Below are 25,448 nucleotides of genomic sequence, written 5' to 3' on the forward strand. Positions count from 1 at the left end.
ATCAGATTTAGGAAATGTTTAAGCTCGCATAAAAATTTCTTATGAAATACCAAAGTCCGTGCAAATATGCTTCTTGTGTTCAGTAATTTTGTATAGATAAAAGTCATCATCTTCATATATAATAAATATGAATAATTAAATTTAGAATTCTTACTTTTTGTACCCTAGTGGGTGAGAATTATTAACGAGAAGCTTCACGAGCATAATGTCTAACAAGCAATTCTTATGTTGCCACGAAATGATGTCAGCCTCGAAACTCAATTAGGTAGAATGACTTCAATTCGCGTAATGACCAGAGTCGCCTTGACACAAATGCCGCCAATCTTCAATATAAACGAATCTGTACTTAAATCATTAATCAACGAGCTGTTTAAATCACAAGTACGCTAATAATATATATAAGGCAGTTAAATTATCAATATCTTAATTAAAAACATTTCGGAGACTAGCGTTTCAAAATTATGATAAAAAATAATAAAATTGCACGTATAATAAAAAATGTGAACACAATTTGAATATTCACAATACAATCAAAATATAATCGAAAAAGATTAAAACATTAAGTAACTAGCAACAGTTTTCACTATTAATTGTACTTATATTCTAGACTAACGCAAGCCAAGCGGCCTTGACTAACGTTGGTCAAGGCCGATCGTATGTCATCAATCCCAGCCAAATAATTGTCACTAGCTTGGCTGTTGAACAACAACAATAGCAGCAGCAACAGTAGTATATAAAATAGCAACTGTTGCAACAGCAAATGTAGCATCAGTATGAAAGAGAATTTGCAGCAGACTTCGATAATGATTTAATTATGACTTGAATTAGAAATTAATGTTCAGTTCCAACAATGTGTAGATCGCTTCGGCTGGAGTACTTCCCTCTCACTATTTCTAGTGCATGTAATGTGTACAAATGTAATTATGAATGTTATGCACATGTGCTTGTTACATACATCATTTGTTGTTATGTTGGCTTAGGATTGATTTTAGGACACTTATTCAATAAATAGTGAACTTGTGTGCTGTGTTTCCCTATCCTGTTATAGGACACTATTTTGATAATAATAATAGCGTTTCCAGCGTTTAGTAGGCCGTAGGCCAGTCGCCGATTCTTAACATCGCAGAACATTCACAGCTTGTTGCGGTCTCGAACACGCAACTCACTGCTACAATTCTGCTATGCTTAACCGCCCGGCCTCCTCGCCGATTCTGACCAGAAACTGGCGCACAGAGCTGGGATCGAACCCGCGCCTCTCTGCGCCAACCTTGGTACTCTGAACTGCAACCACTGGGTCACCTTATCCCTGCGAGAAAAGGGATAAGACCTAATGGTGGAAATTTGTTTCGATTTATTATAAGTTTTATTCAGTATTTGAAAGCGTTTATACCAATGAACAATTACAGACAACTTATTGTAAAAGAAACAGTTTGGCCAGAATAAAGACTAAATTATTTTGTTTGAAACAGTGTATACACCTCCGGCTGAAGGCAAACGCGAATATTTAATCGTTCATCATTATTATTCGGGCATGTATTGCCATCATTACGAAACTGATCACAATCATATATATTCCTGCATCATTTGCAAGTCTCTGAATAATGTATTCTGTAATATGTTTGCTTAATTGAACTCAATGTCGCTGTGCCGGGACGGAGACATGAGATGATATAGTTTCCCTTAAACATTCCTGGCAGCTACGTTTTCTGACGGAGAAAAATACGTGTAGAAAGAAAATATTTTTGTTTATAGACGTAGTTAAATAATTAATTAATCAAGTTAAATAATTAGTTAATCAACTCGTTTCAAGTTGATAAGATAAAGAGTAGAAAACAAAGTAAACTTCATGGAAAACAGAACAATTCATTTCCGAAGTTCCAAAGAAAACTCTTCTCGAACTTTCAATGTATAAGAAGAGATTTTTGATGAACCAGCGAAAATAATCTACATAGTATCAATAATGCTCATAAATAAAAGTCTGTTTGATTTTTTCAAGAATTCGATATATATCCATTATATCGAATTTGAACTTGATTATGTAAAGGAATTTCAACAGCATGGGACGAAAAATATCTCTGTAAAAGTTGGTTACAATAATAGAACAGTGACTCATTTTTCCCTATTTTATCGCAATATTTACCTTAATTTCGGAGATTTTGTAAATTTATTGCAACAACTACACATAAAAAACTATTTTTATCTATCAATCTATCAATTGGTCTATGCTTTTTTCAAAATTCCAATTTTTGTGGTTGGCGGAACATTTCTCGTAAATTTTGCGATTTCCACCCCACCACCCCCCATTTTTCAGAATATAATCCAAACTATAACGAAATTACAAAAAATGAAATATCATTCTCAGGATCTTTCCTTTACGAGTCGAATGGTATATCTCTCAATGATGTAGCTTGGAAACTGTGGAAGGAGATTTATTTAATAAAAATTTATTATAAAAGAAGAATGTGCCAAAAAATGCATTATACTTTATCCCAAGCTTTCCCATTGCCCATTATTTGCACTTAGGGTACCAGCACGCGTCTTTAGACTTATTCTTGTCCAGTTTAACGTGAGTAATAAGCTATAAATGTGATTTTTGTGATGTTTAAATATATAAAAAATTTACATTTTATATAAGTTCAAAAGTGCATTACGCAAAAATTATTGCATGTGATATTAGCTTTGTTGAACGCGTCTTGTTTGTAGCTTTCAAACGAGTGCAAACAAATTGCAATTAACGAGACTAATGATCTATAAATACATGCAGATTTAATTTGAAGAAATCTTAGTACATATTGATAAAAATGTTCTATTTATATATTTTTTTTAAATTGCTTTACGCAAAAACTAGAGCACGCACAGACATGCGGCTTGCTGCGTTAGACGCGCCTTCTCAGCAGCTACAAAATGAGTCTAAAACACTGAAAAGCCAAAATTTTCGATTTCTGGCCCAGACGCTCCCCTTAAGAAATTATTTTCTTGCAACAATATGATGTCAAACTCGTAATTTATTAGACATCATATCAGTCATCATATTTATTAGACATCAAGCTCGTAATTTATTTAGAATGAATGATTTAAATTCGCGTAATGACCTGAGTCACCATGACACAAATGCCGCCAATCTTCAATATAAACGAATCTGTACTTAAATCATTAATCAATGATCTGTTTTAATCGAAACTTCACCAAGATTATAAAAAGGCAGTTAAATTAGCAATATCTTAATAAAAAACATTTCGGAGAGTAGCATTTTAAAAGTATTATAAAAAATTATAATAATACAATTATTATTAAAAATGTGAATTTAATTTGAATATTCACAATACAATTAAGATATACACGAAATATATTAAAACATTAAGTAACTAGCAACAGTTTTCACTATTGATTGTACTTATATTCTCGACTAACGCCAGCCAAGTGGCCTTGACTAACGTTGGTCAAGGCCAGTCGTATGTCATCAATCCCAGCCAAATAATTGTTACTAGCTTGGCTGTTGACCAACAACAACAGCAGCAACAGTAGTAAATAGCAACTGTTCCAACAGCAAATGTAGCATCAGTAGCTAGAGCATTAGTAGCAAGCTTCAATAATTATTTAATTGTGACTTGAATTATAAATTAATGTTCAGTTCCAACAATGTGTAGATCGCTTCGGCTAGAGTACTTCCCTCTCACTATTTCTAGTGCATGTAATGTGTACAAATGTAATTATGAATGTTATGCACATGTGCTTTTTACATCCATCATTTGTTGTTATGATGGCTTATGATTGATTTTAGGACACTTATTCAATAAATAGTGAACTGGTGTGCTGTGTTTTGCTATCATGTTATAGGACATTATTTTGATAATGCTTATTTGATTTCTAAATAATGTTTATTTAAGAGCGTTACTGTCCTGTTTGGCACATTATTTACGTAATTTTAATTTAAGTTATGAGAATAACAATTGAAAGGCGTCATCAAGGACAAATAACGGCTAATGGGTAAAATGTTACCCATTAGCCCTTCTGAAAAGGGAAAAGACCTAATGATGGAAATTTGTATCGATTTATTATAATTTTTATTCAGCATCCGAAAGCGTTTTTACGAATGAACAATTACAGACAATTGTAAAAGAAATAGTTTGGCCGAAATTTGGACTAAATTCTTTTGTTTTAAACAGTCTACACACCTCCGACAAAAGGCAAACGCGAATATTTAATCGTTCATCATTATAATTCGGGCATGTATTTCAATCATTATAAAGTTAATCACAATCATATTTAATCCTGCATCATTTACAAGTCTCTGAATAATGAATTCTGTAATATGTTCACTTAATTTTGAACTCAATGTCGCTGTGTCGTAACGGAGACATGAGATGATATAGTTTCCCTTAAAAATGTATAGCTGGTTCGTTTTCTGACGGAAGAAAATATATGCAGAAAGAAAATATTGTTGTTCATAGACGTAGTTAAATCATTCACGGCTAATATCAAGTCAATAAGATAAATGATAGAAAATAAAATAAACTTTAAACAGAAATAGGCACAATTTATTTCCAAGTTCAACAGAAAACTTTTCTAGAACTTTCAATCTATAAAAAGAGATTTATTGATGATGCGGTAGCAAAAATCTGCATAGTATTAAAAGAGCTCGAAAATAAATTTCCGTTTAATTCTTTATAATGAATTTCATTATATCCATTACCTAAATTAGAATTGAATTATGTAGCAGAATTTCAACAGCAAAGGATCGAAAATATCATTATAATATTCGGTTACAATAGAACAGTGACTGACACTTTTACTATTTTAATGCAATATATTATAAATTAATTTTAGTAATTTCGTAGCTCTACTGGAACATTTATGCACAACACTATTTTTATTATATATTTTGATGATATTCCATAAGATTTAGCAAATGTTTTATCTCAAATAAAGTTTCTTTAAATAGAATACCAAAGTCTGTCCTTAACTACATCATGTGTTCAGTGATTTTGTATGGATAACGGTTATCAGTCTGTAACTTGACATGCAATCAATTCCTGCTAATTGGCTAATATTTTTGAACCCCTAGAGGGTATGAAAGATATATGGAGACCTTAATGCATGCTTAATGTATAGAACGAAACTCTTCTCTGCAACGAAATGATGTCATTCCATAATTCATTTTAGGTTTAATGTTGGCATCTCGCCAAAGAATACCAAAGTCTGCGCAAAACGTTGACGTTGTGCTCAGTGATTCTGTATTAATGACGGTTATCAAAATAAAGAAAATTCGTCTAAACTTAATTTTTTTTACCCCTAAGGGGTTAGAAACGTGAACTGGAGCTTTCGTAGCCACTTTAGGTCTATGAAGAAATTATTTTCTTGTAGCGAAATGATTTCAAACTCGTAATTGATTTAAGTTGAATGATTTAAATTCGCGTAACGACCCGAGTTGCCATGACACAAATGCCACCTATCTTCAATATAAACCACTGGTTCCCAAAGTGGGCGATACCGCCTCCTGGTACGGTGGAATGATCAGGGGGTGCGGTGAGGAAGAAAGGGGAGGTAGGGGGCGGTAGCCCAAAGTCGAAGTCAGAAGTCCGAACGTTTATGTGACGAATTTTACACAACACGTGCAGCACATGACTCCCAACGAAGGGTTTTCCCACCCAGATCTGTTTTTAGCGCATTTTCTCATTTATGGAAAAAATGCACAATTCTGCTCGTCATGTCCGTCCGTCTCTCCGTCCGTCTGTCCGTCCGTCCGTCTGTCTGTGACTTCACGTTTTCGTCGACGAGAAGATGCGCTCTCTGTCACTCACTGCAGTGAGTACTGAGTTACATTTTTTAACCTCTCCTGTGTTTATGTCTCGGACAAATTTACGGCCGGACTCGCAGCCGGTCCCACGGCCAATTTTAATCAAGGAATATCTCCCAAACTAATGAACTTAACTCGATGAAACTAGGTACACTTCTTCATTAATACCTAATGGTGATGTTTAGCTCGCGAAAATTTTTGAATTTTGCTTTCATTTATGAGTTATATGACGATGCAGGCCGATATTTGCAGTGATCAAGGAATTTCTTCCAAACTACTGAACAGATTTGAACGAGATTTTCATTATACATGTATATCCCTAACTACCGAACGGTGATGTTATCAAATATCTTGATATTTGAGGGAACCTTAATGCGGCATGAAGAAATTTACCGCAAAATAAACTTAAGTTAATTTATTATTTATATTAATCAGATTATTTATATTATATTATTTGCATTATTTATATTATATTAATATTATAATTAATCTAATTTAGATTTAGTAAATTTTAATTTTCTAAATTTGAATTTTTCGACCAAAGAGCCAGTAAGCGCCTATTAGTGCGTAAAGGGTAAAGTGGTGTGCGGTGGTCGTAATTGGTGCGGTGGTCGTAAGTGGTGCGGTGTTCGTAAGTGGAGCGGTGGTATTAAGTGGTGCGGTGGGTGGTGCGGTGGTCGTAAGTGGTGCGGTCGTCGTAAGTGGTGCGGTGGTCGTAAGTGGTGCGGTGATCGCAAGTGGTGCGGTGCACCACTTACGCATTGGTGCGGTGGTGCGCGGTTTTGGTCGTAAGTGGTGCGGAGGTCGTAAGTGGTGCGGTGGTCGTAAGTGGTGTGCGGTGGTCGTAAGTGGTGTGCGGTGATCGTAAGTGGTGTGCGGTGGTCGTAAGTGGTGTGCGGTGGTCGTAAGTGGTGCGGTGGTCGTAAGTGGTGTCAAGAGTTCTGCGGTGGTCGTAAGTTCTGGTATCCAAGAGTTCTGCGGTGGTCGTAAGTTCTGGTATCCAAAAGTTCTCGGTGGTCGTAAGTGCAGTGACGATGGTGAGTTCCGTGCAATTGACGACATTTCCAACGCTTTACGTCATTGTAATTACGTCATGCCATGACGTCATCCTACTCTCATAGAAATGAGAGAGATTTTGTCTAAATAGCGATCCACCTTTTGTCCATGAGTGGGCCACCCTGACCCACTTTGACCCGACAAAAAATAGCGTATGAGAGATATGCTCGCTCTATGCTCGTGCTGTGGGCAAGAAAGCATGTCATTATTTGGACAATTTGATCCACTCATTCTTATGTGTATGTCGCATATCAGCGTCCTTCGGTCAAATTTGAAAAAAACAAAGAAAAAATGGCGAGAATATTATCTAAAAATTGATCGAAAAAGTAGAAGGTTTTTGAGAACAGTTCAGTTAGGTCAGATAAAGAATTCGGGATCGCTTATTTTTCTCAATTTGGTCGTCCTAGGTGACAGTTGACATATCACGCGCTTTAATCTTGCGTCGAGGGAGGAGATAAAAACGTTTTCGGTGTTTTCGGGGTAACATTATTGTCCTTAGCTTAAATTACCCCAAAAAATTAATATGGTTTTCAATAAACTAAAAGAAATTTGGATCTAAACTATTTCCATTTATAAGTTGTTTCGAAATTTAGCATGCGATCCTCGACATGAGTTTCACAAGTCCAGGTTCTATAAAAAGTACATTGAATACATTTATAGCATTTATTTTACTTCTGTACGTGATGTAACGCTCTCATTTTTCAGGAAAAAATGTCTCAACCCGCAACAAGTAACCCTGGCGACCCCCAGCAGGGTTATTTCCAGCAGATTATCCTTGAAGAAGCCGACCCTCAACCAGCCGAACCTCAACATGCCGACCTCCAACCAGCCTACCCCCCACCAGCCTACACGCAACAAGCCTACCCTCAACCAGACTACCCCCAAAAAGCCGACCCTCAACCAGCCTCCCATCAACAGCAGCAACAACAAGAGTGAGTAGATTGTAAAGAGGCTACACCATATTCATAATTTAAATTGTTATGAATTACATACCCTACCTCAATCATCACTCTTTGACGCATTCAGATGCTAATCAGGCGCCAATCCGGCGCCAATCAGGCGCTAATCCGGCGCTAATCAGGCGCCAATCAGGCGCCAATCAGGCGCTAATCAGGCGCTAATCCGGCGCTTATTAGGTGCTTATCGACAGCCGGTCTTGACCAAATTAGCGATGCCGAATTCGTTAGCTGACCGGTGAACGCTGATATGCCGAATTGCACTTAAGGCATGAATGGGTCAAATTGTCCAAATAGTGACACACTTTCTTACTTAGGTGTGTCACAATAGTGACACACCTAAGGAATGTATGGGTCAAATTTTCCATATAGTGACACACTTTCTTACCCACATTTGTTCTTCAGGGCCCCCCCACCACAACAGCCCCAGCAGGAGATGACGACCGAAGTTAGTCCAGGTGCGTAGTACAAAGATATCTGTTTTGATGGTAGTTCTTTGAAAATATAGATGAATATTTATATAATGTAGAATGTATTCTAATTTGAAAATATAGATGAATACTTGCTTATTTAATTTATAAAGTATTCTAATTTACTACAAAACTTTATGTAATTACAGACAGTGGTTGGCTTTTCTCCGACAAATCCATTCGGCGGGCATTCATTAGGTAAGATATTTAAATATATTAATGTGTTCATTTTGAAAAACATATATTTTCGTGTTGCAAGCAGTTTAGTCCGACCTTGCAATATAGATAAGTAATAGATAAGTAATAGATGTAAACAGTGATAAAGCTTGTTATTCTAATCGTGGAACCGCACAAACTTACGTCAAATGGAGCATAGAACTCATATTTTCTATCGTTTCAAAATATTGACAAACTATTTTGTGACTCTTAAAATGAGCTCATAAATACCAATTAAAAATAATATGCGTTTAAAAATTACTTTTTAAAGACAACAATTTTCAAGAATCCAGTATCTCTGATGTTACACATGTACAATGAATTTCTAATTTTATTATTAAATATTACAAAAATTAATTTTTAAATTTTATTTATATAATTACAAAAAAATTGAATTTTGCAAATTTATTTATTCTAACAATTGATTCATGCATTGCCTCTGACTAGCTTTACGCAAGTGCGGAAAATTTCAGATCGATTGGACAGGTAGAAGTGTGTTAAATATCGATTATAAGATTTGTAGCAGACAGACAAACAAACAACAAGAAGTTAAGTTAAAGAGAAGTGTTGTATAAAACAGTTTCAATTTTGCATTTAAGGGGACCGGCTAACCTCCGGAAAAACTTTTACAGTTATCATCCGATCATCATGAAACTTCACATACATACGTAAAATGTAAAAATAAGAACATTTTGCCTCTTTGAATTTTTCGAAAAAATTGATAGAAAACGTGAAATTCATAGAAAACGGCTAAAGAGGGGAACTTTAGAAAATCTATCTCCTCCTACAAATATCATCCTACAACATCGAGACACGTATCATTCGATTCGTAAAAACCATACCTATCGACTCCCACATCACTTTTTCCATTTTCCACATAGTTTTTTTATGGCGTTTTTCTCCATTTTTCTCATTTCAATCATCCCCCACCCTTCTCCCCCATATAAAAAACGAACCAGACAGAAATTCAAAAAAATGATGTGACAATCGATAGGTATGGTCTTTGCGAGTCGAATGGTATGTGTTTCATTGCTGTAGCTTGAAAATTGTAGGAGGAGATAGGTTTGCCGTGAGACCAATCGGAGGTTTTCACCACGCCCAAAAAACTGCCGGGCGGCACGTAAAATGACGTAAAAGAGTCGTAACGTAGCCAACATACCCTAAGTAAGCCTCAAACCAAGTCAGGAAGGCATAGAGTAACTGGCTGCATACCTCTCACCTCGCTGTCATGATGGGCACAAACTGCTTTGGCGACAGCTGGCTGTATACATAGTCCCGCCTTTGAATTAGTCTCATAGGGATTACTGAAGGCCGCCCAGTACCGCCCCCTGTTCCACGGTGTGTTGTGTATGTAAAAATGCACGTAGAAAGATGATTCTGGTACCGTTACATGCGTCAGAAAGTAAGCTTTAAGACGAGCACAAAAACCGGAAAACGCCACAATTGAAAATTTTAGGGTAGCCGGTCCCCTTAAATCTTTGTCTCCCTTTCCCTCAACCCTTTTCTTCTATTTCTATGGTATGCGACACATGGGTATGGCACAGTAGCATCCATGTATTTATGTGGTCAGTCTTCAAACACACAAACCTTGCCAAATGTGTAAAAGGTTTTACCGTACAGCATTTTTATTTATGTAAGTTACAACCAGTTATCTTATGACACGTGTCACAGTCCCTTGCGAACAACATCTTAATATTTCATGTCGGCATCTCACACATTCACACTCCCCAACTTTTCATCTCGCCGCGCTGGCTACTGAATACTGAATTAGGTTAAACCACCGCCCAACCACCTTATCTAAATTACCTATCATCACCATACCTGATCCCGCAACATCTACATCCATTTCACCACCACCCTACATTTTCATCCACCCCCCAACTCAACCCCACAGCATCTGCATCCAATTTTCCATTTGCAATCAGAACACCTTCCACACCTACTTCACTTTAATCCATCTTTAAATCTTTAATCCATCTCGTACATTCATTTTGCATAATATTAAAATACCTCCTACATCCTACTTTAAACCAAACTATCTACATCTATTTAAAATATTATACTAGACGATTTACTTCCCCTACTCCACCCCAAACCATCTATCTACCTTAACAAATCACCACCACCCACAGGAAGGTATACAGCATCTTGGCAGTGCAGTTGTTCTTGACGGGGGCCATCATTGGGCTCTTCTACATTGACTCCTTCAGGCAATGGAATCAAGATAATCCAGGCTTGTTCATCGGCGCCGGTAAATGTCACCTTTTTTAACAATAAACTGTCAGATTTTGACTTCCATATGCAATTTTGTTACTTAAGTCAGTTAGAGTGGAAAAGTGAGTTCAGTGAATAACTTGAGGTGCACTTCAACGTATTGGGGCTGTTCGTGAAATAACTACGAAACATATTCCTTCAATTCTCATGAAATCTATCAATCTCCCAGCGGTTGCCTACATCGTGCTGATGATCGCACTGGCTCTCTCGACGAAGATGCGTCGCAAGTCCCCAATAAACATAATAGTTTTGCTGCTCTTCACGGCCTGCGAGGGCGTAATGCTGGGAGCCGCGTGCGCTTGTTATGATGCTGACGCCGTCCTTAAGGCCGTTGTCGTCACCGTCATCATCTTCCTTGGGCTCACCGCCTTCGCCTTCCAGGTATGATGAAGGGTGCTTCTTCTAGGTGGTAATTAATTTAGGGCTCAATACCTGTGTCTGTTAGAGATTAGTGAAGAGATTCTGTGTGGTATTGGAGTCCGGTTTACCGTCTTCTGACTTCCAGCGTTGAAAGCTGGCAAATATTGGGTTGGAAAAATAGGTGTGGTCTGGGATTATGGTTTACCTTTTTCTGACTTCTAGCGTTGAAAGCTGGCAAATGTTGGGTTGAACAACTAGGTGTGGTATGGGATTATGGTTTACAATCATTTAACTTCAAGCGTTAAAAGCTGGCAAGTATGAGGGTTGAAAAAATTAGGTGTGGTATGGGATTATGATTTACCATCTTCTGACCTCCAGTGGTGAAATATGGGAAATATGGGGTTAAAAAATGAATTCACCCTCTCAGTATTCTGAGATTATCTAGGGATATTCGACGTAGGGAAGGAAGCTCCAGAATCTTTGCATTTAGGGTAGAGGGTGTAAAACACTCACTCATTTCGATTGTCCAAAAATGTCCAAATAACAAGCAACCTCTTCAAAATCAACTCACTCTTGTTGCTGTTGCTGCTGCGGAGGGTAGGCTGGTGGAGGATCGGCTTATTGGAGGTCGGCTTGTTGAGGTTCGGCTTGTTTAGGGTCGACTTGTTGAGAGTCAGATTTTTGGGGGTCGGCTGGTTGAGGGTCGGCTGGTTGAGAGTCGGCTTGTTGATGGTCGGCTTATAGTTATTAAGATGATTCCATTGGAATTACTTTCTATTTGCCGTATTACTATACCCCTTTACTCCATCAGACTAAAATCGACTTCACGATGATGGCCGGGGCGCTGTGCTCCCTGGCGATGTGTCTCATACTTTTCGGCTTCATGTGCCTGATATTCCAAAGCAATACCATGGACAACTTGTATGCTCGACTAGTGTAGCTGTTTGGGAGCGACTAGTGTAGCGGTTTGGGAACGACTAGTGTAGTGGTTTGGGAACGACTAATAATGGGGTTTGAAACGACTAGTGTAGCGGTTTGGGAACGACTAGTGAAGTGATTTGGAACGACTAGTGTAGTGGTTTGGGAACGACTAATGAAGTGGTTTGAAAATGACTAGTGTAGAGGTTTGGGAACGACTAGTGTAGCTGTTTGGGAATGACTAGTGAAGCTCTTTGGGAACGACTAGTATACAGGTTTGGGAACGACTAGTGTAGCGATTTGGGAACGAAAAGTGTAGCGGTTTAGGAACGACTAGTGTAGCGGTTTGGGAACGGCTAGTGTAGAGGTTTGGGAACGACTAGTGTAGCGGTTTGGGAACGACTAGTAAAGCGGTTTGTGAACGACTAGTGTAGCTGTTTGGAACGACTAGTGAAGCGGTTTGGGAACGACTAGTGTAGCGATTTGGGAACGACAAGTGTAGGTAAATGGGAACGACTAGTTTAGCGGTTTATGAACGACTAGTGTAGAGGTTTGAGAACGACTAGTGAAACGGTTTGGTAACGACTAGTGTAGAGGTTTGGGAACGACTAGTGTAGCGGTTTGGGAACGACTAGTTTAGAGGTTTGGGAACGACTAGTGTAGCTGTTTGGGAACGGCTAGTGTAGTGGTTCTTATTGGATGTCTAAGTGTTTGGGTTAAGCGAAACTTTGGAAAAAACATTTTCTTTAAATTTGTTATCCAGTTAAGGTTGTTGTACCTGCCAAATGAATTCTTGTCATAGGATTTACCAATCGAACCATTTCCTATCGAACCATTCAAAGGTATTCCGCTTAGAGACTGTAAGAGAAAAAAAATTGATTTCCGGTACAATTTTGACTTCAGTGTTAAATTTTTTCATTTTTCTTTAGCGTTGGTTTAGCAAATAAAGAACGAGTGGATAGAGATGCGTTTGAGGGCTAACTGAGAACAGCTGCAGCAGCGTTTGAGAGCTAACTGAGAACAGCTGCAGCAGCGTTTGAGAGCTAACTGAGAACAGCTGCTGTTTACCATCTTCTGACTTCCAGCGTTAAAAGCTGGCAAGTATGGGGGTTGAAAAAATTAGGTGTGGTATGGGATTATGGTTTACCATCTTCTGATTTCCAGTGGTGTAATCTGAAAAATATGGGGTTAAAAAAATGGGATCACCCTCTCAGTATGCTGGGATTATTTAAGGATATTCGACATAGGGAAGGAAGCTTCATTATCTTTACATTTAGTGTAGAGGGTGTAAAATAATCTCTCATTTCGATTGTCCAACAATGTCTAAATAACAAGCAACCTCTTCTAAATCAACTCACTCTTGTTGTTGCTGCTGCGGAGGGTATGCTGGTGGAGGACGGCTTGTTGAGGGTCGACTTGTTGAGAGTCAGATTTTTGGGGGTCGGCTGGTTGAGGGTCGGCTGGTTGAGGGAAGGCTGGTTGAGGGTCGGCTGGTTGAGGGTCGGCTGGTTGAGAGTCGGCTTGTTGAGGGTCGGCTTATAGTTATTAAGATGATTCCATTTGAATTACTTTCAATTTGCTGTATTACTATACCCCTTTACTCCTACAGACGAAGATCGACTTCACGATGATGGCCGGGGCATTGTGCTCCCTTGTGATGTGTCTCATACTTTTCGGCTTCATGTGCCTGATATTCCAAAGCAATACCATGGACAACTTGTATGCTGCCCTTGGAGCCTTTGTCTTCTCCTGCTACATCGTCGTAGACACTCAGCTCCTGATGGGGGGCAAACGGAAATTGGCCATCAGTCCTGAGGAGTACATCTTCGCGGCGCTCAATCTTTACTTGGATATTATCAACGTGTTCCTTTACCTGCTGGCGCTGTTTGGCGAAACTTTGGGTAATCGGGATGCAACCTTGTAGCTGTTTGGGAACGACTAGTGAAGCGGTTTGGGAACGACTAGTGTAGCTGTTTGGGAACGACTGGTGTAGTGGTTTGGGAGCGACTAGTGTAGAGGTTTGGGAACGACTAGTTTAGCGGTTTGGGAACGACTAGTGTAGCTGTGTGGGAACGACTATTCAGTGTAGCGGTTCTTGTTGGATGTCTTAGTGTTTGGGTTAAGCAAAACTTTGGAAAAAAACATTTTATTTTAATTTGTTATCCGGTTAAGGTTGTTGTATACCTGCCAAATGAATCTTTGTCGTATGATTTACAAATCGAATCATTTCCTATAAAAAAATTCAAAGGGTTTCCACTTAAAGACTGTAAGAGAAAAAAATTTGATTTCCGGTACAATTTTGATTTCAGTGTTAAATTTTTCTATTTTTCTTTAGCGTTGGTTTAGCAAATAAAGAACGAGTGGATAGAGATGCGTTTGAGAGCTAACTGAGAACAGCTGCAGCAGCGTTTGAGAGCTAACTGAGAACAGCTGCAGCAGCGTTTGAGGGCTAACTGAGAACAGCTGCAGCAGCGTTTGAGAGCTAACTGAGAACAGCTGCAGCAGCGTTTGAGAGCTAACTGAGAACAGCTGCAGCAGTTCTCGAAATTTGTAGCTGCCGAACTTGGACAGAGTTGATTTACAAGAATTTACAAGCTTTTTTGTTCATAATTTTGGAAATCACGTTTCTATTTCAATCATAATTTTTATATATGTATAAGCCTCATAAATTTTATTTTTAAAGGCAAATAAATGCAGTCGATAAGATAAGCGTTAAAATAAAACAACGGCGGGGTTTTTTGTCGAAAATACGGTTAATTTTTTAATTGGCCTACATAGGGGAATTTTTTCAAACTCTGGCCTAAATTTTATACCTTAATCTTATATACTTGAATGTTATTTCTATCCCTTACAATACAACTTACTTCATATACTCAAATCTTATACAAATTATATCATATATTTATATCTTATAGAACTTATATCATATGCTTAAATCATATACTTAATATGTCATATAGTTAAATCTTATACAACCTATTTTATTTACATAAAACTTATTCAAATTAAAAATCATACAGTGTAAATCTAAACGTAGCAACATTAATCTATTAAAATAATTGCGATCGGGAATGTATTTAAATACTCAAGTTAATATAGCGTATTTAATTATATATCACTATTTATAATTATATAATATATTTATGTAACGCGTGTATCGTACGTAGGAAATAAAGTTTATTTAAATTTGAATTCCAGAAAAATACGTGGGTTTTTGTCTAAATGGTAATGCTTTTTTTAGCGCATTTTCTCATTTATGAAAAAAACGCACTACTGTGCTCGCCTTGTCCGTCCGTCCCTCCGTCCCTCCGTCCGTCCGTCCGTCCGTCCGTCTGTCCGTCTGTCCGTCCGTCTGTCCGTCCGTCTGTCCGTCCGTCCGTCTCTCCGTCTGTCCGTCTGTCCGTCCGTGACCTCACGTTTTCGTCGACGAGAAAATGCGCTCTCTGTCACTCACTGCTGTGAGTACTGAGTTATATTTTTTATTGATAAGCATATTATTATGTATTTTTTTATTTATTTATTTTGTGTATTTTTTATTATTTTTATATTTTTTATTCTTGCGTGGGTCATACTGACACAGTTTGGCTCGGCAAAAAGGCGTATCAGTGCTACGTGCAATATGTGGACATTATTACCCATATATTTATGAGTGTGACTATATGAAATTATTGATATGTGTTTCAGTTATGAATATTTCAATGAAAATTATGAATATATTTCAATGAATGTTATGAATATTTCAATGAATGTTATGAATATTTCAATGAATGTTATGAATATATTTCAATGAATGTTATGAATATTTCAATGAATGTTATGAATATTTCAATGAATGTTATGAATATATTTCAATGAATGTTATGAATATTTCAATTAATGTTNGTGTACTTAGGCCGCTACGTGTACTTAGGCCGCTGGCTACGTGTATTCAAATAAGATTCTTAGTACGGCCGTGTGATGAACTTGCGTGCAGAGCTATAAAATGAATGACTTTCGCTACAAAGTTCATTCAGAAACGCAACAAAACTAAAAACCACAAAACTGTTAATTAATACTAACGAGAATCTAAGAATATTGATTGAAGTAATGAGATCAAAAGATTATCTGAGCACTTGGGCGGCACAGTATAGGTAACGGCTCGGTAGTATCCCTACGAAGAAATAAAGCCTTCATTACATTCAATAATAAATGTTCAAACATTAAACTGTTCACACTAATTACATTAGAACAGGACAACAGATCGCACTGGCGCCTGCTCGCTAACGTAGAACAGAACAGCAGGTCAGCATGACGTTGCACACTGTTGCAAGGGATTATGGACAAGGCGCTCTCTTAATTCTAGTCCAACTACTTCGGTTCCCTTTCTCCATTTTTTTCGCTTCAAAAGATATCCAGAAGATTAATTCTAAATGGATCTTACCGGTCCCTAGGCTATCAAGTTACTTACAGCACGCCACACAAGCCTCAACATGTCCTTTGCATTCGGCAAACTGGCCTCCAGCAAAGAAGCCCGGAATGGTATGGTCCGTATGGACCAGCATCGTCAGCCAACTACGTTCCAGCATTCGTAGCTACGTTCCATCATTCGTAGCTACGTTCCTGCATTCGTAGCTACGTTCCAGCATTCGTACCCTACGTTTCTGCATTCGTAGCTGCGTTCCAGCAGTCGTCGGGGCATTCCAACATTTATTCTCCACTACACCAGCCGCCAGTATTTATCCTCTGCAACGAATTAGCTAGCCATCGAACGGCCGCTCGAAGAAGGACGATTGATTTTGGACCCTAACTTTACTATCTGAAACCTAACCTGAGATTCTCATAGCTCATTCCTGTCCCGTAACTTAAGGCAGCTAATGTTTTTTCGTACAGAAATCTTCAATATTTACGATTTTGTTAAGGACGAGCACGCAGGCCAGTTTGGACTCACGCTTATTTGTTCCGCAACCTGTTGGTGCTAGGCAGGTTTTAGCAAGACCGCAGGATCGACAGACGATGCATTTTGGAACCAAACGGTACTATCTGGAAACTGACCTCAGATGAGACGATAAATTTTGGAATTAGATGGTACTATCAGGAAACTGACCTCAGATGAGACGATACATTTTGGAAGCAAACGTTACTGTCTGGAAACTGACCCCAGATCAGACGATATATTTTGGAAGTGAATGTTACAGTCTGGAAATTGAACTCAAATGGGACGATAAATTTTGGAACCAAACGTTAATATCTGGAAACTAACCTCAGATGCTGTGTACTAAAAGTAACGTAACTTAATGATGTCACAAATATCATTCCATTCTAGGCGTTCGCTCCTGTGTTTGGTGGCGTAAAGTACACAATATTTTAAAACAATATGATGTCATGGGCTGGTTACTGACGCAAGGCTTGATCCGCGGCTGACTGGTGGTCTTATGGAAATATGTTAAGCGTTTTATTTAGAGTTGATTGGTGAACAAAATTAGCGGTGCATGGCCCTGAACTGTACCAGAGAATTGTATCACTGCTACATGATCTAGTTAAAATATAATCAATAAAAATCTAAATACGTTCCAAACAGAAAACTTGAATAAACAATTTCCCTGTATATGAGTAACCGTACATATAGTTTTCCCAAGTATGTGTTGTTGATGCTGGATCGATTAACATCTTAATAATATCACCAAATTAGGAAAACATAAATAAATTAGAACTAATAACTCCCATTCAACATCTAATATTATACTAAATTCATACAAACCTTGCTGTTGATAAAAGTCAAGCGGCAAGGTTTTAATATCTTGGTTAAATCATAACAATATTGATTAAATGAATCATTGTAATTTGAACTTAGTTGGTGGAGGTCAATATTATTGTTATTGGAACTGCTTTTGAGTGAAAGACGAAGTCCTGAGATAGAAGGGGAAATATAAGCTGAAGTCCTGTGATGGAATGGGAAATATAAGCCGAAGTCCTGAGATGGAAGGGGAAATATAAGCCGAAGTCCTGAGGTGGAAGGGGAAATATAAGCCGAAGTCTTGAGATGGAAGGGAAATATAAGCCGAAGTCCTGCGATGGAAGGGGAAATATAAGCCGAAGTCCTGCGATGGAAGGGGAAATATAAGCACGAAGTCCTGAGATGGAAGGGGGAATATAAGCTGAAGTCCTGAGATGGAAGGGGAAATATAAGCCGAAGTCCTGAGATGGAAGGGGAAATATAAGCCGAAGTCCTGAGATGGAAGGGGGAATATAAGCTGAAGTCCTGAGATGGAAGGGGAAATATAAGCCGAAGTCCTGAGATGGAAGGGGAAATATAAGGTCGAAACAAGTATAAGTCGTTGGTCGTAAGTGTAGTGATGATGGTGATGGTGAATTTAGTTCACCTTACGACATCGACTCGGCATTTCCACTGAATGACGTCAAACGATTGCGTTATCCAACACTAAGAGAAATTAGGGAAAATTTGTCCAAACAACGAACCATTATTTTTTTTATTATGTGTGTGATCCTGTTAAGTTTGGCCTGGCTATAGAGAGAGTATCAATGTTACGTCCGCTCTATGCTCGTGCTGTTAGTAAGAAAGTATGTCACAATTTATACAATATTACCCGTACATTTTATTGTGTTCAAGTCGATACAGCAGCAGCTATTGATCAGCTAACGAACTATTGCTCATATCGCCAATTCGGTCAAGATAGGCCCCTGATAAGCCCCTGATAAGCGTCTGATAAGAAACTCCATCGGCCATCTCGAGTCAGCAGTGGTCAGTTCTCCGCCACCCAGTCCATTGTTAACGTGAGTATCGTTGTTTTGACCAGGCATAATTAAAGTGAAATAAATAGAACAAAGTAACACAATTAGGTTGATAAATGATTGATTGTATTGTGTCTGAGGATTAAGTGGTATTTAATGTTTATTTAAGTTATAGAGGCTGTTATCGAGGCAATTGTTGTTGGTTTTAAACTGATTAGATGGCGAACGGCTCGAGTGCACTCAACCGGACACTCAGGCAGCTTAATGAAATTTTGTCTGAGAAGTGATTCTTTGTTAGGTCTTTCTGACCCAGCTTATTGAGATAAAAATGCGTATGAAGAGTATAGTGTATAAAACTATTCGATATATATGATTCGTTCATTTTTCTCAGCATACGTTGAGACACTATACGAGTACGTTGCGATATGATAGCTTATCTATTTAAATTGTATTAGCCTGCACACAACACTCACATGTGTGACAAAAAAGGGAAAAATCCCAACATTTAATATTTAAAAGTAAATTTGTAAGTTGCACGTGCAAAAATTTTTTATTTATTTGAAAATTTGAAACATACAATATGTAAGTAATGATATCATTAATTTTTCCCAAACAATGCATATGCAATAACGAAACCATGAAATTTGGGTAAAAAATGCGCTAGTGGCAACCCTGGTTGACATAATACATTCTTTAATTATATCCTGGTGACATTTGAAATAATACGTATATCAGTGATGTCCTAACGACAGTTGACATAATACATATATAAATTATTTCGTGGTAACAGTTAATGAGTTAACCACGCTTCAAAGATGGGTAAAAAATATTAAATTATTGTTAATGTGTTAATAGGGTAATAATTATTTTTCAAAGCTTGAAATTACCCCTAAAATTTATACTGAATTAGTTTCTTTCAAAATTCGTTTTGCCAGGCAATATGCCATCCTTGTTATGATATAACAATGCTCAGGTTCGATGTAATACATTATCAGCCTATATTTTTAGCGCATTTTCTCATTTATGGAAAAAATGCACTATTGTGCTCGCCATGTCCGTCTGTCTGTCTGTCCGTCCGTCCGTCCGTCTGTCCGTGACCTCAAGTTTTCGTCGACGAGAAAATGCGCTCTCTGTCACTCACTGCAGTGAGTACTGAGTTATATTTTTGAAATCTTTTCGTGTTGTTTCGTGATTATTTCCAGGAGAAAATGTCGCAACCAGCACCAGGTAACCCCGGTTACCCCCAACCCGGTTACCCCCAGCCGGGTTACCCTCAGTCGGGTTACCCTCAGCAGGGCTATCCCCAACCGATTTACCCCCAACAAGCCTACCCCCAACCAGCTTACCCCCAACCAGCCTATCCTCCACAACAGCCACAGCAGTGAGTGCAGCCAGAAAAATAGCGGGTAAAAGTGTATAAATGGTGACACACTTTGTGCATATAGCGCTGATACGCCCTCTCGCCGGGCCAAACTGGGTCAGGATGACACACACAAATCAAAAAGAGCATAGCTTTCTGGAAAAAGTGTATATAAAGTGTAAATGACCAATTACGAATCATATCGAAGCGCGAATTTAAGTTGCGTAGTAAAAATAGATGTATATTAATATATCAAATTTTTAGGCGGCAAAGTGAAAGATGTAGATTGATATATCCAATTCCCACAGGATAAAAGTGAATGTAGAATATAAATAAATAAATAAATACGTAATAATAATATTAAATTTCTCCAGGCCTCCCCAAATGCCCCAGCAGGAGACGACGCTCGAAGTGGGTGAAGGTGTGTACATATATGGACTAAATATTTCCATTACAATATTTTTTACTTAAATTTCATTGAATATTCTATGAATTGGCATTTAATAATATACGTGCATTATTACTAATCTTTCTGTGACTAAATCCATTAACATAGTTTTTGTTCAAATTTTAGTGAAATATTCTAAGAAATGAGCTTTAATTAAGATACATTATAATTATTATTTTTGCATTTGAAATATGAACAGTTATTCTTCTAGTTTAAAAAAGTATTTCAATGCAAATTAAATATTTTTCATAATTACAGACAGTGGCTTGCTCTTCTCCGACAAATCCATTCGCCGGGCATTCATCAGGTGAGGTTATTCATAATAATTAAATGTGTTCACTTAAATGATTTCTATTTTGTTTAGTAATCATTCACTCAACAATCAGCATTTGTACATTCATAAGATCTGGCCCGGTGTTGTTCAGGATCAATAATCCCGGCAACTTTGGAATCCTGCATTCCTGCATCTACGGTAATTATTATGAAGTTTATGCATGATAATCAAGAATGACCTGTTTAAAATCATATTTACATGAAAGATAGAACTCACATTTTACTTTCGCTTCAAGGAATGATAAACATCATTTTGCGCCATCTAAATTACACTTTTGAAGACCAATTTAGAGCTCAATTTTTGTGTCCTATCCTTTCTACCCTCTCAAGACATTTTTCTTCCCTTTTTTAATTTATCGGCGAGCATGGATCACTCGTAGTTATCTCATTCATATACAATACACACTCATTTCCCCCCAATCTACATCTATTTCAAAACCAGAACACCTTCTATCCCCTATTTCACCTTTAGCCATCTACATCCATTTCACAACCAGAACACTTTTTACCTTTATTTCACCTTAAACCATCTACATCCATTTCACAACCAGAACATCTTCTACCTCTACTCCACTTTAAACCATCTACATCCATTTCACAGCCAGAACACCTTCTACCCCCTACTTTACCTCAAACCATCTATATTCATTTAACAACCAGAACACCATCTACCTCCTAATTCACCTTAAACTATCTACATCCATTTCACAATCAAAACACATTTTACCTCCTACTTCAAATTAACCCATCTACATCAATTTCGCAATCAAAAGACCTTCTACCTCCTACTTTACCTAAAACCATCTATATCCATTTAACAACCAGAACACCATCTACCTCCTAATTCACCTTAAACCATTTACATCAATTTCACAGTAAAAATACCTTATACATACCCCCATCTCATCTTAAACCATCTCCACACATTAACCAAATCACCACCACTCACAGGAAGGTATACAGCATCCTGGCAGTGCAGTTGATCCTGACGGGGGCGATCATTGGGCTCTTCTACATTGACTCCTTCAGGCAATGGAACACAGATAATCCAGGCTTGCTGATCGCGTCTGGTAAATATTACAAAATGTTTAACTTAATTGTATGTTAAATTTCTTTGGCGATTTTGGACTTATGGGCATAATTTTGATTCCGCGTTTTGTCTAAGAGCGTTAGGGTAGAACAGTGAGTGCAATGGATATGGCTGATTTTGACTAGATGTGCATGTGAAATAGGGATGGAAAAGATCATCGAGGATAAACAATTATGCAATTCAACACATTTAAGCAGTGAATTCAGCGAATAACTCAATGCACTCTTCATCTAATTTGGGTTGCTGGATTAAGTGCCACAATACAATTACCTTGACACCATAAACAATCTATTACCTTTTCAGCGGTTGCCACCATCGTGCTGATGATCGCACTGATCTGTGCCCCGGATATGCGCCGCAAGTCTCCAATAAACTTAATAGTTTTGATGCTCTTCACGGCCTGCGAGGGCATGCTGCTGGGCTCTGTCTGCGCTACGGTTGATACTGACGCCGTACTCAAGGCCGTCTTAGTTACCGCCATCATCTTCTTTGGACTCACCGCCTTCGCCTTCCAGGTTTGTTGGATGGGGTGCATCAAGTTGGTGGAGGGTTTAAGGCCAACCGTATGCGCATGTTAGTTTTAGGTGGATAGCTTCTGTATGGTTGGGGAATATGGTTTACAATCTCTGACTTTCAGGATTGATAGGCTGGTATCAATGGGGTGGAGTAAGGAAAGGAGTAAGATCCACCATCTGTGTAAGTCAAAAGGTAAGTCCCACTGGTTAAAGTTCAGAGTACCAAGATCGGAGCAGAGAGGCGCGGGTTCGATCCCAGCTCTGTGCGACAGTTTTTGGTCAGAATCGGTGAGGAGCCCAGTTAAAATTTAGGGCAGGGAATAGAGCAGGCCGTCGCCGGCTGCAGAGCCGACGTAGAGACGCGACAGAGCTTTCGGAGACCAGAACCGAAACGTAGGGAAAGTCGATCAATTTTATGAACCGATGATGGTGCTGGTTTACACATTTTCATTGAAAATATGGTGAGTTTCCTCGGTATTTTCTTTGCCCTAACATTTGAGTTGAGAGTTCAATCCCGCAACATGCTGTGAATGCTGTGCAATGTTAAGAATCGGCGACAGGCCTACGGTCTAATAAACGATCATCATAAGTTCAACAGCCAATCATTGACGGCCTTTCAAGCAAAATCCACCTATCATAGACAAGAAAATAGAGCGTAAGTACTTACGTTCACTTAATCATAGACAAGAAAATAGAGCGTAAGTACTTACGTTCACTTTGCGAGTTTTGAAAGTATGGCCCCGGGGCGACCAAAATGGAACCCGAATTTCGACTGGGTAGTTTGTGGAAGAAGTAGGGCTCACCATTTGTGTCGGTTTCGTTTATGGAGAGTCATTATGGGTAGTGAAGGGTGTTTCGTCATTGGCACATCTCAGGTAGAGAGCCAAGGAAATGTAACACACATGGAGCACAAATTAATGTATCTTTGCGTTGGCTCATCATACAATTGTTCCTCCAGACAAAAATTTATTTTAAGACTTTCATCATCAGGGGCCATACTTTCAAACTCGCTAAGTGAACGTAAGTACCTCCGCTCTATTTTCTTGTCTATGATTGATGCATTTTGCTTGAAACGCCGTCAATGATTGGCTGATGAACTTACGATCTCATACCATTCTTTGAAAGTAAAGGCCGAGGACTACCTTTTCATGGTCGTTTAACTTTTACCCCTTTATTCCTACAGACGAAGATCGACTTCACGATGATGGCTGGGGCGTTGTGCTCCCTTGTGATGTGTCTCATACTTTTCGGCTTCATGTGCCTGATTTTCCAAAGCAATACCATGGACAACTTGTATGCTGCCTCGGGTGCGTTTCTCTTCTCCTGCTTCATTGTCGTGGACACTCAGCTCCTGATGGGAGGAAAGCGAAAATTGGCCATCAGTCCTGAGGAGTACATCTTCGCGGCCCTGAATCTTTACTTGGATATTATCAACATATTCATTTATATGCTGATGCTGTTTAGGGACTAAATACGAAGTAAAGCGCTTTGAACGGCATTTCAGAGACAGGCCCACCAGTGTCGAAAAACACCGTGTCGCCTTTTTTTCAATTTAACACTCGAAATACGTCCCAAATTTGAAAAAAGTGAAATGATCTATTTTCACTGGAGGGCCGGCCACTAGAACACCGGTCACACCGTTTTTCACCGTTATTTCGAACAGTGGGTTAGATCTTTGGGAACGACTAGAGCCGGAAAACTTGGCAATTTGTTTGAGCGAAATACCACATTTTTGGAAACTCGGTACAGTCTAAGTGGTTAAAAGTTAAATGAATACCTAAATTTACAAATTAAACCATTTTTAGGATTTCCGCATCGACAATGTAAGAAAAAATTTGGTTTCCAGGGTAATTATAACTGTGGCGATAAATTTTTCCATTTTTCACGAGCATGGGGTAAGCAAATGAACGAGTGAATGTTAACAGCGTTCAAGCGCTAACTGAGAACAGCTGCAGCAGAGTTTGAGGGCTAACATTTTTTAATTTCGAGGGCTAATTAAGAACTGCTTCATCAGCTTTTGAAATTTTTGTAGAGTTTGGACGATTAAGAAGATTTTCATTACATTTGTTCTCGTTTCATGAGGTTGTTGGATGGTAATTTTAGGTACTGCCCAAACGAAATTTACAGTCGCCTTAGCTTCTGATTTTCCGAATCAAATGCTGATACGGTTTTAAATTTCGTTTGGATAATTTTGTATTAATTAAGGATTTATTATTAATAATTATATTTAATATTATTATAATAATTATAATTAATATTATTACTATATTAAACTTAGCGTAGGCAGATATTTCCTGCGAATGTCAAACAACTACCATATATTAAAATAGGCGTAGAAGAAATGTTGTGAAATTTATTATAAATTTGTACTACTATAGTGAACCCTTGTTTTCGCAACTAACGGAGTACAGAACTACACGTAAAAGTAATTTCAGCGAAGATGGACAAAAATATATTTAGAATTTTTAAACTATTATTGACACTTCTGAGACAATAGTAGAACATGTAATAAGTTCTCTCGTTATTAACAATTATTGAACATGTAACCTTTTTCTTTTCCCTTAAATCTCGTGAAACAATTGTTTTTCTTGTGAAAGGCTACGCGATGATAAAATCGTTTGCCATATATATATTGTTTTTAGCATATATATAGTTTGATATAGTTTCAAATTTGATACTGTTTCATATTCATTGTGAAGTTTCACATTTGATTCAATACAATGAAACATTTTTTATTAAAATTTGTGCAATAGATTAGGAAAACAGGGAGTTACAACTTTGTATGCTTAATAACACTTTTTCAGATTATACAATTTGTATTGATAAGTATTAGATGGCATAATTTACTAGTTTATACATGTTTGAATAATGACCACATAATGTATTTGATCAACATTTACAGAGAATTAAACATATCTTCAGAGGA

At 38.0% G+C, this 25,448-nt stretch overlaps 1 protein-coding gene across 1 annotated transcript; it reads left to right on the plus strand.

Annotated features, from left to right (window-relative positions):
• Positions 1-7,554: 7,554 nt before the first annotated feature.
• Positions 7,555-24,745, plus strand: LOC108667815 (protein lifeguard 1-like). The gene is made up of 6 exons (XM_047882402.1): positions 7,555-7,785; positions 8,215-8,267; positions 8,429-8,477; positions 21,869-21,987; positions 22,311-22,522; positions 23,706-24,745. The coding sequence occupies exons 1-6, from the start codon at positions 7,565-7,567 to the stop codon at positions 23,991-23,993; spliced, it is 942 nt and encodes a 313-aa protein (XP_047738358.1). The 5' UTR covers positions 7,555-7,564; the 3' UTR covers positions 23,994-24,745.
• The last annotated feature ends 703 nt before the right edge of the window (positions 24,746-25,448 follow it).

Source organism: Hyalella azteca, unplaced genomic scaffold, assembly GCF_000764305.2.
Source record: "Hyalella azteca isolate HAZT.00-mixed unplaced genomic scaffold, Hazt_2.0.2 contig1343, whole genome shotgun sequence".
In the NCBI taxonomy this organism is placed as follows: domain Eukaryota; kingdom Metazoa; phylum Arthropoda; class Malacostraca; order Amphipoda; family Hyalellidae; genus Hyalella; species Hyalella azteca.